The sequence below is a fragment of the Eumetopias jubatus genome, unplaced genomic scaffold, assembly GCF_037043125.1.
Source record: "Eumetopias jubatus isolate StellerSeaLion01/CBP00866 unplaced genomic scaffold, mEumJub1_p1.0 scaffold_13, whole genome shotgun sequence".
NCBI lineage: Eukaryota > Metazoa > Chordata > Mammalia > Carnivora > Otariidae > Eumetopias > Eumetopias jubatus.
In genome coordinates, this window is record NW_028274819.1 from 29,509,601 (window position 1) to 29,527,240 (window position 17,640).

The 17,640-nt window shown below is 35.2% G+C and overlaps 1 protein-coding gene across 1 annotated transcript in view; it reads left to right on the forward strand.

The window, feature by feature from the left end:
• DCDC1 (doublecortin domain containing 1) overlaps window positions 1-17,640 on the forward strand; it is a 431,249-nt gene that overhangs the window by 185,824 nt on the left and 227,785 nt on the right. The window contains exon 8 of the mRNA XM_028087718.2: window positions 11,657-11,749. Within this exon, the coding sequence (XP_027943519.2) occupies window positions 11,657-11,749 (93 nt within the window). The remainder of the gene's footprint in view (window positions 1-11,656; window positions 11,750-17,640) is intronic.

A 17,640-nucleotide genomic window follows, 5' to 3' on the forward strand; every position in this document is an offset into this window, starting at 1 on the left:
TTTCTTGGCTCTTCCTGGGGCCAGATATATTTTGGAATTCAGAATGCTTTGGATTTTAGAATGTAGTGCATAGACCATATGTTATGTGACAACCTCAGTGAAGTCTGAAACAGTTCCCTGTAATGAAGCACTTTAATATTTTCACAGTGTAACATTCACAGTAAGTGGGATAAGTAAAGTCTATAAATCAGTCTTCATTGCTTTTTTGCTTGATGAGTTCCAAAAAAATCCAGTTTTCAGAAATTTTTGGATTTTGGAGTTGTCGCTAAGAAATGGTGGACTTGTATCACATTTAACATATAATAAAACTCTAAGTATACATTTTGTGTCTATTTTGACCTGATTTTTAGTGCTGTCTTATGCTACACACTGTGATACACTAAAGATTTTTGTTTTAATATACCTTTTAATATTAGTTTTACTGTTTCTTCTTTTTTCAAAAAAATCTCTTGGTCATTATTATTTTAGACATATTATAGATTACTTTTTTCAAGCTCCAAACAAATTACACCAGAGAATTATAGATTAATTTGGGGGAAGCACAGCAGGCAGAGTTGAGCCATGTTGATGACCGAAAGAGTTTGCTCCCTGTGTCTGGGTACTGTCTATTGCACTTGCTCTTGAATAACTCTTAAAGGTCCATCCTCAAGTCTCAAGACCAACTTGAGAAATGTTGGTTGGTCTCTTGACACATTTCCTGAGTATATCTGGCTGGATACCCCTGAAGTGCTCTCATGGTTATTAATAATATCTATTAGCATCTTAAAGGCTCTTAGGAGCCATGCTATAAAGAAGCCCATTTATCTTCATTTAACCTACTGTTTAAGAAAATTACTTGACCACATAAATCCCTATTTCATAACACTGGGCAAGTAGTTTAGGGAACAGTCGTTTAATGAAAAATAAAAGCACTTCGAATTGGAGGATTCTCATTCATCACTAGTCCATCATAGGTGTTTATTGAATGTCTGCTACCTACCTATTATGGTTGAATGTATTGGAGATATGAAAGAATTATAAGATATGCTCCATTACCATAGGGACAAACACCAGGAAAACTGAGACTGCTGAACTGCATTCTCAATAGAGTATTAGCCTTTGAAGGTACAAAGGCATCGAAGTGATATTTGTATCACCAGAACCAGTGCAGTGCATTGATTATATTAACATTGGCATGCCGTAAATGTACTAGATAAAAGAGTGGAAGAAGGGGGGGGAGAGGCATTATCTAGCATAAGGCACTATATTTTGGTTCATAGAGGCCTATAGTGAGAGGACAAAACCAGAGTGGACTTCACAGATCGGACCGCAGGTTGGACCAAAGCTAGGCCACGTGAGAGTGATAGGGATGGATTTTTCTCTGTCACTGCAGGAAATAATAATCGGAAACACGCTTATTGGAGATGTAACGTGCATCACGCCTAGCCTGTCCCACATTCAGACAGTTTTCTATAAAGACAGTGGCCTCTCTGCCTTATCCTTTTTTTCCTCCAGAATCCTGACCACAGTTCTCAAAGAATTCTCTGATTCAGATAGCTACTTTAGTGGGTGAGAGAAAATATGGTGTATCGCTTTGTGTGAAGAAATGGAAAGTTCTAGTGTGGAAACGGAGCTGGACTGCTCTCACTGAAGTCACAGGGTAGGCAGACATAACCCGGAGGTGGCCTGCCACATGTGCTTGTCAACTGAATTCTCAACTTTATTTGGAGAATTCATAAAAAACTAAAATGGTTCCTTCGATACCCTTAATGGGCCTACTCAATTTGGTAGGTGCCAGCTTAACAATTTCTCCCCAAAATGTATAGTCGGACTGTTATTTCTCTCCCATGTCTTATAAATCCCGTTTTTGCTTCCGTTTTTGGCTCGGTCTAACAACAGGCACTCTCATATGTATGTACACAATTTGTGTGCAACATGACTAAATGACATTGAGTTATTTTCCATCACTAATACCTTCTTCCTGAGTTCTTGCCCGTTGGATTGTGGGGGGAAATAACTGAATGTCCAATTCAGTGTAAACCTTAGTCTGATTTGATCATTTAAATAGTTCTTTTAGGTCATTCTTTCTCTGAGTTAGACCCTCCTGCACCCTGTTGATTTCCTTCAGGTGGTATATGGAAGAAGGGACTGTATGGCTTTCATATCCTCAAGGCACTGGGGAAAAGGACCCCTGGCCTCAAGAGGTCCTTTGAGGGCCCCTTGGAATGTATATATACATTGGCATGGCAGCTGCTGGCCACTGGAAGGATATCCCTTGGTCAGCTGGTTGCTGGATGCTCTTCTGGTCTGCAACTTGTGAACTTGTAGCCCATTCTTCTGGCTCAGGCTCTTTTTTTGGTTGTGTTTCTTGGATGGTCCATCCTAAACTTGACTTCCCCTGGTATTAGAGACCCCCACTCCCAGGTCTGAATGAGACACCCATTTGCCCTGGCTTGAGTGGCCTATGGTGCTACTCTCACTATAGAGCCATACTTCCCCCACTATGACAATAGTCTATAGCAGACTTCCCAGCCTAACACATATCTACTTCCAAGTGCTAAGACACACAGAAACCAAAGGTTGTTCAGGAAAGCTAAACCTCAGGCCTCCCACTGGGTGCCTATACCATGCCATCTTGTGGATGTAGCTCTGTCCTGGTGCTACAGGACAGCTTCCTTCCTGTGACCATATTGAGGGGAGGGGAGCAGAAGAACCCTCTGGCCCAAGAATTTGTTTCCACTTACCTGATACTTGTCTTCTTTCCCAAGCCACATGCTATAGAAGGGGGACTTAAGACAACTCTTCTGGCTATTTTATACCTGCTTCCCTTTCTGAGACTTCTTCCTGTATTTCCTCTAGGACAGAAGGAATTGATAAGCTTTTATTTTTTTCTCTGCATTGTATCTTCCTCATTCCTGATTTTAGCAAAGGATTAATATCTCATGAGCTGAGTCTTCTAAGTTTAGCTGTTTATATGCTGAGAGGGGTAAAGGGTTTTCTTGAGAGGCAGATCATCTCTAAAGGCAACAAGACCATTGCCTTTAGTTTGCAAGGATATTGTTTTGTTGCACAATTTTATTGTACATGCCAGAAATGATATTATTGTGACAAATCCTAGGACCATCTAGGGTATTTAGGGTAGTTTTGTACTTGAAAAGGCCAAAAAGAAAAACATATTGATAAATTTTTAAACCATTACCCCTGTTACATTACCCATTATAATTCCTGAAGGACTTTAAACTTGGCATATTATTAGGACATTTGAGTTGGATACCTTGAGTTGCAAGAAATAGGGACAAATAGAGACTCCTTCAGATCTCCTTAAGTAATGGGCGTTTACTATGAGGACACACGTAACATATCTGATAGGGTTTATTGGTTGCAATTGATGGGATCTATCTCAGATAACTTAGGCAAAAAATAATTTAATAGGATGGCAGGTGGTAGCACATGGAATTTAAAGGAAGACTGAAGAAAGGGGCTGTAGAATAAAACAGAATAGCTCCAGACATCTGGATCTGATGAGAAGTCTCGTTAGGGTGCTGTTAATGGGACAGGTTCTCTCCAGCTACTGATATCTCTATGTGGTTCCCCTCTTGACTCTTAAAGAGAGAAGCTGATTGGTGTGGGAGGTCAGAGGTCCACCCCTTGGCCAGGGTAGCACAGTCCCTAAAACTGCATGCAATAGTAGAAGAAATGGAGTAGAGAGTCAGTTTGAGATGACAAGCTGAGTTCAGTTTAGGGCATGTGGCGATACCAGTTGTGACAGAATATCTAGGTGGAAAGTTTATAATCTGGCTACTGAGTCAGGGCTAACTCAGTGCCATTTTTCCCATGGAATTTGGAAGGGCTAAAATTTGTTTATGATTAATTAAAAAAAAACAGGAAAGAAGATTTTTAAAACAGTTTGTTTCTTTAATTAAATGTTAAAAAAGTTGTAGGTAAAGTATTATGTAGAATTCTCTTTTACATTCTTTTAGGCAAAATATAACTTTTAAAATGTTACTGTCTTAAAATGGTAAATATTTTTGTTTGTTGGTTTTCAAATATTACAAAGATTTCTTTTAGAAATGCTCCCTTAAACTGTCCTCAAGAAGGTACGGGCTATGGTAAAAGCAGCTTTTTTCAGAGAATTAGCAAGAATGGGAGAGGAATCCCTGGCTTTAGAAGGCCTGGGTTGTATGAACCTCAGTCTTACCCACTGTGGCAGAGCCAGATTTCACAGCCAGTTTTGAACTAAGGATTCTGCTCCTTCCCCAAGTCTAGAAGTGGCATTCTTGAATTATTTTTATAAAAGGGACTTAAGTGAGACAAGCTGGTTGGAAGTGGAGGCCAGGTCAGGATTTAGTTAAGTTATCTCTAAAACTGGAACCGAATTAAGTGTATGTAGTTTGAGAAGATGGGGCTGAGCCAAGGCAAAGCTAACAACTGAGTTATGTAGAAACTCAAATCTAAGAACTGAATTATATAAAGTTGTCATTATACCCTCACTACAGGACTAGCATTTTGCATATATACTTTATAATTACAATCAGAAATAGATTATGTATGGAGTCACATGAGCCATCTTTGTTCTTGTTCCCCAGTACGAAACATTCCTTCCAGTCAGACCATTGTCTTAGGCTGACATCCCTTCTTCTCTGCCTTTCCTTCAAGGCTCAGCTTGTATTCTCTCCTCCCCCTCCCAAAGCCATGTCAAACCACTTCACTAATTGTATTTAGAACAAATTTCATCAGGTAATTAATGACTAATTAGTAACATTAATTAATATTTATTAATATTATTGTCCTATATTATCACTTCTTTTCCTGGCTAGATACTACCCATTTGTTTATGCCTTTCCATCTGCACCTTAAATAATATTTTTGTCCTTTGTATTTGTAGCTTGTATTGCTTATACCTCCATTTGACACTTATTTATGATCTACAGCATGTGTACATTGTTTCTTACTTTCTATTGTTTTCATTGTCTTCTCAATCATATCTCCCTTTGCTGTTAACCAATTTGTATGTAGCAAAATGTCTAGTACACTTGTTGCATGTGGAAGCATGTAATACTATTTAATGCCGTGGCTTTCTAAATTGTGAGGAGAAATGGGATCAGTTGGATTCAGTTCTAGGCTCTCAGCTCTCTCCTTACCTACAACTCCAACTTTCTCTAATTAAGAGCTAAGCTTTTGTTTAAAGATTTCAGAGACTATCTTCCCCCAAATGAGGACCACTTATTAAACAGATCTACATGTATTTTTTCTTTGCTTAATCTAATTATAAATCTTGAATCCACATCTGGTGCTTCTTCACAGTTCCTAGTTTGATTTTGAATAAACTAGTAGGTTTTTAATAAATATTAAGATGCAATAAATAAGAGTATGATAATATTTATATCTTATAAATTTCATGTTCAGTTCAATTCTAAAGGATATTTAAATTATTTTTTTTAAGATTTTATTTATTTATTTTGACGGAGAGAGAGACAGTGGGAGAGGGAGAAGCAGGCTTCCTGCTGAGCAGGGAGCCCAATGCGGGGCTCGATCCCAGAACCCTGGGATCATGACCTGAGCCCAAGGCAGCCTCTTAACCGACTGAGCCACCCAGGTGCCCCTAAATTTTAAGTAAAAAATATTTCACATTTCCTTAACTTATCACAAGTGTTGAGCACATAAAATCATGCCTTAGAGAAATTCACAAACACACACACATGCACACACACACTTTGAGAGTACCAAGAATTACCCTTAATGTTAATGGCCTGAACAGATAACGTTTATTTGACATGTTGACCTGTTCACCAGTTCGATTTTGTACTTTTGAACTTTTCAAAACATTGCCTATATTTTTGGTTTCATCTTTGTTGACAGGTGGGGAACCAAAAACATCAGTCTGATCCAAATTAAAATGATACAGATTCATTACCATTTAACTTCTTTACCAAATATTTTTTTGTGTATGACCACTCTTTATCAATTCCATTAATGCATTTTCAGACACAAATGATTTAGGTTGACAAAATTCAGTTTTTCCTGGACATCCATGATACCGAACAGTGGCTTCCCCCACACTCGTATCAGCCACCTCCTGTTCCCATACATAAATGGCAGCCAGCAATGGCTGGAAACAAAGGACTCTCTCCCAGTCCCTGAATACAGTGACATTCATTCCGAGAGAAGCAGGGGCAGCTTTTTGAAAGCCGACTTCTTCAGCTCGACAATAACACACAATGAGTTATTGACTTGTTTATATACGGAGCTCTTTTCAGTAACTAACTCTGACTCCCACAGTCTGGACAAATGATTGATTTCGTGGTTAGAAAAAGAGAAAGCTCTCGCGCTAAACTCTGTAGTGCAAACTACTTCTTCCCCATTTGTTCCCTAAATGAATAGGACCTTATTAAAATGCACTTTCCAAAAAAATACCTGCAGCTGGCCTTTATAACCATGTTTTGTATATATAAATAAGTAATTTGTCCCAGTCTTTTGTATATTAACAGACCATTGGGAAACTTGTCAATATATATGAAGGCTGATTGTCCTGTTGTTTATGCTAAAACTGTATTGCCTGTATTGATTCGCATGTAAAATATGGATCAAATAATTTATTATTAAATCAATTTACTGGTCAAAAGTTAGATTTTTGGTAGAAAGAGCTCCAGTTTTCTTGTTGGATTACATTGATTTATTAAGGACATTATATACAACACATATCATATACTTCACATTGAATCACTAGCTGTTCTGGATACAGAGAAAAGTACATGCAGAAGTATAATTCAGAGCACTGAAAGTATGGTTGGACTCTTTTGTTAGCACCTATCTGGAATATCAATATGAATTAAGTAGACAGAACACACCAGCTTGTTTGATCACTGTACCTTTTAAAAATATATTAATAATTGGGTTCTAGAGTTTATTGTTTTCTCCTATAAAATAGTTTTTTCTTTTTTTATTATTATGTTAATCACCATACATTACATCATTAGTTTTTGATGTAGTGTTCCATGATTCATCTTATTTTATCTTACAGTCATGTTAAAATTTTTTACACAATTAGTCTTTATGATTTTTATAAATATACTTTAAAATATTTGGGAGGAAGTTAAAAAAAACAAGAAGGAAAAGCCATGTATGTTACTGACACACACAAAAGGAGATCACTGCTGTTCTGTCTGTATTTCTCCAGGAGGAGATCTTGAGCCTGTTGTCCTCTCTAGGCTGTCATAGTTGAGCTTCCTGAGCCAGCAAATGTTTGAAGAACTCCTCAAATGAAGAGCACTTTTTCTTATAGTCACAATGGGCCATACATGTTATACAGAACTATATATTACTAAACCGTGACCCTTTAGGGCTTCAGAGAAAGTATAATGCCTGCTACCTTAGCATTAGAAGTTTTATGTAAAATACATATAGTCTGAAAGGTAACGATCATTAGAAATCATTTCATTGAAACCTATGGCTTCGGGTATTCTTCGGTGGACTTTTTTCTTAATTCTAAAAAGATTGTTTGAGGTGAATGTATTCCTTTTTAATCTTGGTCCTCTTTAATCTTGGTTTCTCTAACCAGACCAATTTTGGAAGCACTTTTTATTTAGTTTTCTTTGACAGAACCATTATGTTCCTTGTTTTTTCCATTTCTGCCACTGTCCTTCACTCGTCTCTTGATGGTTCTATTCTGGTTACCATTAATATTGAATGAGACCAACTTTAACCTGATCTTGGATAGCTAATATTTATTACATATTTTTAAAACCTTAGCAACAAGGCCTGACAAAAATGGTAAATTAAATCTTCCTATGTAGCTTAGATTTTGATGTGCACAGTGAATATTTATGGGTGTTTTCTTACATTTAAAAAGAGCAAGATATAGTTAAACAAAGTGACACTCCCCTGTTTGGTAGAGATTTGGCTTTTCATAGTTATATACAAATTTTAGCCATCTTTCTGCTTATTTCTTTATTGAGGTGATAATAGGCATATAACATCATATTAGTTTCAGGTATACAACATAATGATTTGATATTTGTATATATTGTAAAATGATTACCACAGTAAGTTTAACATTCATCACCATACATTGTTACAATTATTTTGTGCATAATGAGAATTTTTAAGACTTATTCTCAACAATTTTCACATATGCAATACAGTATTATTAACTATAGTTACCATTTTATACATTACATGCCCATGACTTATTTATTTTATAGCTGGAAACTTGTACCTTTTGACCCCCTTTACCTGTTTCATCCACCTCCCACATCCACCCCTGGCAATCACCAATTTGTTCTATCTATGAGCTTGGTATTTTTGTATTTTGGGTTTTTTAAAAAGATTACACATATAAGCAACATCATATGGTATTTGTCTTTCTCTGACGTATTTCACTTAGGACAATACCCTTGTTTTTGACTTTTAATTTAAGTTTCTGCCCCCTTTATACATGAAAAATTAACCTCAGAAATTTTGAGCCCACTGACAAAAACTGTTTCATACATTTCAGATAAGAACAGCAAATCAAAAGCACATAGTTTTATCATAATGAAGAAACAGGATCTTTTCCTCCAAAGTGACAGGAGAGAAGAATCCTACGATTGTTATCATGACATGGGACTTGAGGGAAAGATGCTATTAGCACTGCATATTATTAATACCTCGGGTAAAAATGCATTTTTTAAATTTGACTTTTTACTTTCAATAATTTTCTCTAAATGATTGTATTAAAATCTCTCTCTTCTGGAATGTCTGGTCTGTTTCCAGAAAAGGCCCATGTCTGTATCCTTATATTTTGTTATTTTGTTAACCATTTATTTCTTAATATCTTCCTGGATTCTCTATTTGGTATGAATATGATGTTTTCCGATAATGTTGATATGTTTTGACCTCAGCTTATGTAGATTAGTATAGTGCCTCTTTAGAAGTTGAATATTAGAATGGAGGTGATTTTCCCAACTGTGGTGCTTTCAAAGGTAAAGAATTCCCACCTTTTAAAGTTACTTGGAAGCAGTTCTAAATGTCATGGCCCTGGGAGACCTCATTAGAATCTGACTTACTGCTGTGGCACCAAAGAGTTTAGTACTCTGTTTTTGTTTTGTTTGCTTTCCTTCAAAAAAGGTCTGCTCAGAATGCTTGTACATTTGAAAATTAATGGATGAGTTTCTGAGAAACAAACAGGGTTCTAGAGGGGAGGGGGTTGGGGGGATGGGTTAGCCTGGTGATGGGTATTAAAGAGGGCACGTATTGAATGGAACACTGGGTGTTATACGCAAACAATGAATCATGGAACATTACATCAAAAACTAATGATATAATGTATGGTGATTAACATAACATAATTAAAAAAAAAAAAGAATGGATGAGTTTGGTGAATATTTCCCAGTCCCCTCTCCTTCACACCATCTCTTCCTGAGATGAGAATCTCCCCATAAAGAAATAGCCATAGAGACTTGATACAACTATTTTGTACCACAGTTTACACACAGGCAGATGTTTGACTTTTTATAATATTATGTTTTTTATATTACTTCACATGAAAAAAATATTCTTTGGGGAGAGTGATCCTAGGAATAGTTTCACATGATGATTTTTTTCCAGTTTAATTGAGATGTAGTTGATATACAGCACTGTGTAAGTTTAAGGTGTACAGCATAATGACTTTCATATATATTGTGAAATGATACCACAAGAAGTTTAGTTAACATTCATCATCTCATATATAAGTGAAAAAAAGAAGAAGAAGAAAAACAATGTGTTTTTCCTTGTGGTGAGAACTCTTAGAATCTACTCTTTTAACAACTTTCAAGGGGCGCCTGGGTGGCTCAGTCGTTAAGCGTCTGCCTTCGGCTCGGGTCGTGAACCCAGGGTCCTGGTGATTGAACCCCGCATTGGGCTCCCTGCTCTGTGGGAAGCCTGCGTCTCCCTCTCCCACTCCCCCTGCTTGTGTTCCTTCTCTTGCTGTGTCTCTCTCTGTCAAATAGATAAATAAAATCTTCAAAAAAAAAAAAAAGCTTTCAAATATACCATTCAGCATTGTTAACTATAGACATCATGTTGTACATCTTGTGATGATTATTTTTTAGCAAACTTGTTTTTAGTGGTTCTCAATCCAGGACAGGGATCATCAAATGTTGGCTGCTGTTCAAAACCAGCCTGCTGCTTGTTTGTTTTTTGTTTTATTGAGGCCTAGCTATGCTCATTTATTTATGTATTGTCCATTTCACGCTGCAAGTGCAGAGCTGAGTAATACAACAGAGACTGTATGCCCTCCCCACAACCCTAAAATATTTACTCTCTGGCCCTTTACAGAAATGTTTGTCAACTCCTTATCTAGTGATTGTCAGAATCCTAAAGATTCCTGGCCTTTCCTCTCTACCAAGACAGAATCTCTGATACACTGAGCTGTATCACATATCAGTGGATGAAGAGTTTGCAGTTTTAATGCTATTCTTATAGCATATATACATAATTAGATTGAGGAAACCATATTTTTGACTCCTACCCCCATTTTATCTCAAGTATAAGAATGGGTCTTCAGGCAGAATATGGATTAAAGATTCATGTTAACTGAAGCATGATTTGCCAGGCATATAATGGAGAAACATGATTTAAAACAACAACAACAGGGACCCCTGGGTGGCACAGTCAGTTGGGCCTCCCACTCTTGGTTTTGGCTCGATCTCAGGGTCCTGGGATCGAGCCCTGTGTCGGGTTCTGCACTCAGTGCAGAGTTTGCTTGAGATTCTCTCTCCCTCTCCCTTTGCCCCTCCCGCTCGTGCTGTCTTTCTTTAGAATACATAAATAAATCTTTAAAAAAAAGCAACAACAACATTAACAAAACAAACAAAACAAAACAAAAAACATGGTCATTATTTATTCTTTATCCTCCATAAGGAGATACAATATGGCAAGTCCATTGCTTAAGAATTATTAAATATTCCAGTTCAGAAAGTTTTGTATTAGGCTGTTTTTTTCTTTCTTTCTATTAATACCAGCTGAGTCAATGTTATTGTGTGAGTTCAGCATTTTTCCTTCATTGAAAATAGCATTTTGTTTCTATGGGGATTATTTAAAAAGAAACACAGAATGGACCACATTCACCTTTTTATAACGTATGAGTTAGGAGCAGTAGTAGAAGACCTTTCCCTGGCTTTGTAAATGAATCAGGTTGCAGGTAACTGTTCAGGTGTTTAAGATACATTATTTCTTGTCTTGAAATATTATAAATCATTTTGGACCACTCTAAAGTATTTGAATTGACATTTGCTTTTGGTTTATGTTCTTGAATTTTTATCCTGATGTAACAGCAGCCAATTTATTCCCTACTGGCAATGAGAAATTTTAATAGGAAATATCAGCCTAATTAAAAAAATTGCTATGCTCATTTTGATAAAATACTTTTAAAAAGTAATCATTGGTGTCAAATGTCTGCAGTTAAAGACCCTCTCCCAAATCATATTTTAGTAAACTTATAAACAATAAAAGTGGAAGTGAAAATTTTGATGTTAAATGTTTTAAATATAAAAGTGTACTTTCAACTTAATCTAAATGGGGTTCATTTTCATATAAATGTGGGCCAAATTAATTTTAAATCACCATCCATGATTATGCTAAATTGGTTGTTTGAAGAAATGTTGTAGTTAGGTGTCATTAGGTACCTATTTTCATGCAATTTATTTATTTTTTCTAGTTGAGCCTGGCTGTAGATGAACAGAAAGAAAAAATTACTGAAAAAGTAATTCTTTCAATGACAGCAAAGGAACACCGTAAGGCACAAGAAGAAGTAAGAAACTTACTTTTTAAACTGTATTATAAAATTACAATGAGTGCTAATTTAAAAATTAAAACATATTTTACTTGGGTCTGATAGTGAACCAACTATAGTTATCTGATAGCAACAAAATGAAAAAAATTGGTCAAAACTGGAATCATTTTATCGATATAGGCAGCTTGAAAAATAATTATATGCTTGAAAGAATAAATACTGTAATTTTCTGAAAAATATTTCTGAAAATTTTCTCATAAATTTCCTAAATTAGGAAATTATTACATGCAAGTTGAATCTGGAAATTATAAAGCATGCTAACATAGGAAAAACATTAAAATCTTATTGAACTTTGACTAAGTACTAAATCTTATTTTTATTTTCTGACTTCTAGAAATGAAATTATTGTTCTGAATGTTAGAAATGCTAACAATGTTATCTCTTATCAAGGAAAAACTATAGTTTACAAATGTCAAGCTTAAGTGAGCTAATCATAAGCTTTTGTAGGCAATATTGTAATGAAGAACTATTAGAGCGAAGCTTCTTCTCTCCAACGCTCGTGCTGTGAAGTTGACAGCATATTCCATAAATGAAATAATAATACAAAATTGGTGTTAGACAAAAGGAAAAAATGATTTTTATGTAGATTCCTGGTTGCAAAAGCATTTAATCTTTCTGAGGAGAGATCATGAATTTGCTAATTCCCATGTACCATTGTCAGTAAATAAAATCATAATCAACTTAAAGAATAAGGTAATGTGAATATTTAAAAATTAAACTTTCATGTAATTCTCTTTTGACACTTTGGCAAGGAAATCTACCCAAGCTTTGGGACTTTAATATTTTCTTATCATTATGATTGCATCTGTTCTGCTAACTATGTACGATATGAAAAATGAACAGGTACAATACATCAAATCTTCCTGAGTGAATTCAAATCTTTGAATTAGATACTATATTAATCTTTGGGACTTATATATGTCCAATTTTAAAGACTATATTATTAACATAGATTGGTAATCTCAGTAGAGAATATTTCCTAAGAAAAATTCAGTTGAAGAGGTTCTTAAGATGAGGCAAATAACAATTGTATAATTTAAATTACAGTCTTACTCATTCCACTTAATATTAACAAGTTAAAAGACTAGATTTTCAGTTATAAATTAAAAAAATATTGTCCTCTACTCATTTGGAAAATGTTTTTTATCACAGTTGGAGAGTTTTATTACATTTTCACCATAATTTAAATTGAATCTATCATGAATCCTGATATGGTAAACTTTAAAGAAATACAAATAATTATCTCTAGTTTAATTAGTATCATTAAAGTTACACCTATAATAACAAATTATTATTAGAGATTAAGTCTAAAATAATCTAAAAGAATAAACAGATTTGATATTTTCTGGCTTTTAAATATAATTATTTATGCAAAACTGCAATTTCAGCGGAAATGAAAACTTGAAGTGGCCCAGGGAAATTATCATTATGCTAAATATATCATTTTAAATGCCACCTTGTTAGCAACACTGGAAATGAAAATTGTCTTTTCTAGAATATCCTGCGGTATTTATGCTTATTTGGTCTTTCTTCTTTATTATCATCTTAATGTTTATTTAATATCCATATACTTCAGCGTTCTTCTCGTACAGTGCTTTATTTGGTCACATATTTGCTTGATCAGTTATGTCTCAAATATCTTTTGTTTGCTTAAAAAAATCAAATACATAATAAAGGGAATATGTGTTGTGTGTTTTATGTGTGTGTGTGTATGTGTGTGTATGTTTGTAATAGTTTCTAAATATATTTCTATACACTATGGGAATAATTTCTATGTCATTACTTTGAAAGTGATTATATTAATCTTGACGTGTAATTTTCAGTGTTTGGTTAGAAAAAGTAAGTGACATCAAGTTTTGGCCCTAATTCATATACAGAAATATGAAATCATGATGGTGAAGAGAAATGAAAAATCGGGGGGGGGAGTTACTTCAAAATTTATTTTGCCTACAGTTTATTTTTTAGAAAAATATTGTATTTCTGGATATATTTCAAAATCAAAACTAAATATCACAAAATCTGAGATTTGGATTTAGAATTCTGCTGTCTGTGGTTTTATCTTAAGACCATAGACATGATCTTGTTTTATTTCATGTAATTTTTCCACATGAAAACTGGGAAGAGTAATAATGTATGTTTCATAAGACTACTTTGAGGTGTGTTATATGTTAAACTACTTTTTGGGAAATGGTTTATTAGAAACATGCATATAATTTGTTATTGTTGGTTTAAAAGTTATTCCAGGTTCTCTGGAAAGTAAATACCAAGATAGTATTAAATGTGTATGTATTTTATTAGAAGAAATGCCTATGAGAAAAAATGGAGAGAGCTCTGGGTAAGGAAGGCCAGGAGACCTGTCAGACTGAAATGCAGGCTTGAACACAAGTGAAGGAGAGAGGAAAGGAAGACGGGAGGGAAGCCTCTTAGACAGCGGTGCAGTCTAAGGAAGGTTTGGTGAAGCTGGTGGTGTATTCTTGACCTAAAGCTGTCCTTCAGAGGAGTCCTGTGACTCTCTTGAGTTAGATTTACCTCAGTATCCTCAGCCATTGATACTAACCTGGTGATGGATTTCAGAGCACAATAGTTGGGACCTTTGGTTCATTATGCTCAAAATGTATATTTACATTATTTTTGTTGCCATCAACATAACCTATTGCCAGGTGAATTATAAAGACATTCAAAATGTTTCTATTTTACGTGAAGGGGATTAAGAGTAACTTAGGTTGATGAGCACGGAGTACTATATGGAACAGTTGAATCACTATAGTGTACACTGAAACTAATATAATACTGTATGTAAACTACACTAGAGTTAAAAATTTTTTAAAGTCTCTCTTTTAATCGCCCCTTCCTCCATGAATGTTAGACACTTGAATAGGCTTAAAGATGGCACACGTAATGGACCTCTGGCTGGAAGCAAGATAAATCTCCTTCCAAGATATTTTCCATCTCAGAAGAGTTCTAGAAACTATTCAAAAGTTGGGGGTATTTGAAATGGTGTGAATAAGAGGTGGTACACACTTCAAGTTCCCTGGTAGTTACATTGCAACCCATCTTTCTAAATCAAGAGATACTTAACTTTGCTCATAGATTCTCATATCTTTTCTAATCTTTGTTCATCGAATCTGGGTCACATTTCTTTTTAACCTGAAAAACACTGTACCTTTGGGCCTGAAATAAGAGATTTTAGGAAATTTAAAATACCCATTTTCATCTCCCTGCCCCCTTTCTGGTTCTTTTTAATTATGTCATAAATTAGAAAGATTTTGGTCTTAAGTTTAAGCACTGACCTGGCTTTGAGACCATTCCCTGTGTGTTGCATGCCAAGATGACATTCCTAGGATAGAGGCTGCTGCCTTTTGTGCTGATTTCAAGTGATAATTCAGCGCAAAGTTCTCTGGAATCCTCCTTACTCATATAGATGGACTCAAGGCCACACAGCAATCAGTCCAAGAGCTGAACTCATCATTAGAAAAACCAGGAGCTCCTCAAAGCATCATTCTAATAGCCAAATTACAATATACAGAATGTGTAATTCAGAACATACAACTTCAATGTGCATACATTATAGAATGATTAGAAACAGAATATTTTATGCTAAATCTAAATCATCTTAAGAATTTAATAAATTCAAGGGTTACATGAATATGTCATAAAAACATGACCAAACTACCCAATGTAGGTTTTTAAGCAAAAAAACCTCTATGTTTATAGACAGGTGTGCATTTGCATTCTTTCAGAAGTTGGGTCTTTTTCCTCATCGAATACTCATTTTTTTTTTTTTGCTACCTTCTGCTCATTTGTCACTCTCCCAAATTCTGTACAAGTGTCACTTCCGTGCTGCATTTCCACGGAGAATGAAGAGTAGAATGTGTAGGCTTTCTGCTGCACAATGAGATGGTGCATTTTTTCAACATATGCATACGTAAGCCTTCTTTTGTGAATGGGACTGATAGGGTCAGATAATGTTTAAAGGGAAAGGCTTTATGTCTCTCAGGCCTCTATGTTTCCACATGGATGCTCCCACACACACGTAGATTGAATTATGAACAGACCCATTAATGCTGGGATCACAAAAGGTCAAGTTTTGTCTTCTTTTACCCCTATTCACATTGCCTTTGTAGAGAGAGGGAGAAAAAAAAAGGATTTGCAGGAAAAAAAGATTCATGATGAGGAATTTTAAAGAGCATTTTTCCCCTTCTAGCAACATCTGTGATTTGAAAAAAAAAATCATATTATGTAAAATAATTCAGGATTATTGTATTACCTACCCAATTTTGGTATATGAGTTATTTCATGTGTAGGGTTATCTTTAAGGGTAATATGTTATCATAATAACTGAGAACAAAATGTAGCACTTTGGGGATAAAAGACCTTATGAATATGTAAAGTAACAAAGTTTTAGTAAGATTGGATAGAAATTTTACCAAAATGTCAATGGCAGGATTCTTGATATATTTTTCCCTATTTTGAGATACGTTAATTTTTGCTAGGGCATCTTTTTTGATAGTTTTAACTTATTTTTTTAAAAAAACAGGTGATAATTGATGTAATTATACTTCACATACATTAACAGATAATCATGGGACAATTGAAAATAGCAAAAATGATAGAGAAATTTGTTGAAGCAACAAAGGATTCATAGCAAATGAAACTTTTAAGGCTTTAACCAATAACCCTTTAGAATGCAAATGACATCATCAATTGTATGGTTGGTTGATTTCTGATGTCACATGAAATCCCCTATCTGTGAAAGGCTATGGATTGTGACAGTAAAACCAGTCATGTATAAAAATGTTCTCAAATCAAAGCCTGAAATTCCTCCTATTTTTTGGGGGGGGGACGCTCACTATAGTATAAAGTACAGTACATAAAATTGAAGAGAACAGTATTATTGACTAGCATAATACATTGCATTATATTTAGTATACTTTAAAGACTACATAAAATTAAATCTTTTTGAATCATATGATGCTGGGGCTGAGGATAAGTTCAGAGAGGATCAGTGCTTTGCAGAAATGGCATCTGGAATCTATGTAAGGCCTTTGGTTCTTGGGTTTAAATTTTTTCAACTCTAAGAGCAAACCACTTGGCCTGTTTTGGTGTCCAGTTTTGGTATGATAGATATTATTAGCCATCATTTCTGAGGGTAATACTGGAGGGTAGTGGTGAAGATTAGTCTGGAAACATTGGCTAATTTAATATTGGGTCATTTATTATTTCTGTATTTTAAATGTTACAACTTTATAGTAGGATTAACAGTACTATGGAAAGCACAGAAATTCATTCCAGAAAGTAGAAAAGGTTTTTAATCTTGAATACCAAGCTGAGGAAGTGGGGAGCAACTGGAGGGTTTAATATGCTATTGGAGGTAGATTAATTCAGTGGAGATGGCAGGATAAATTTGAGGTGGAGAGACCAGGGACAGAGAGACCACTCTGTAGGGGTTGAGGGGGGAAAGGATGAGGAGATGAGGGTTTGGACCAGAGTATTACTTATAAGAAAAGGAAGGAAGGAGAAGAAATATATGAATTTGGAAGAAGGGTTGGCAAACTACAGTGGTAGGGCCCAATTCAGTCTATCAATTATTTTTCTAAATAAAGTGTTATTGGAATACAGTCACATCCACTTGTTACATGTTATCTGTGGCTGCTTTCAAAATACAACTGCAGGGTCAAACAGTTTTGATGGAAACCTTATGGCCCACAAAACTGAAAATATTATCTGTCCCTTTTAGAGAAAAAGTTTGCCAGTCCTTTATTTAAGAGAAGGATTTTTTAAAGGGACTAGATGAGAGGCACCTGGGTGGCTTAGTCAGTTAAGCATCCAACTCTTGATTTCAGGTCAGG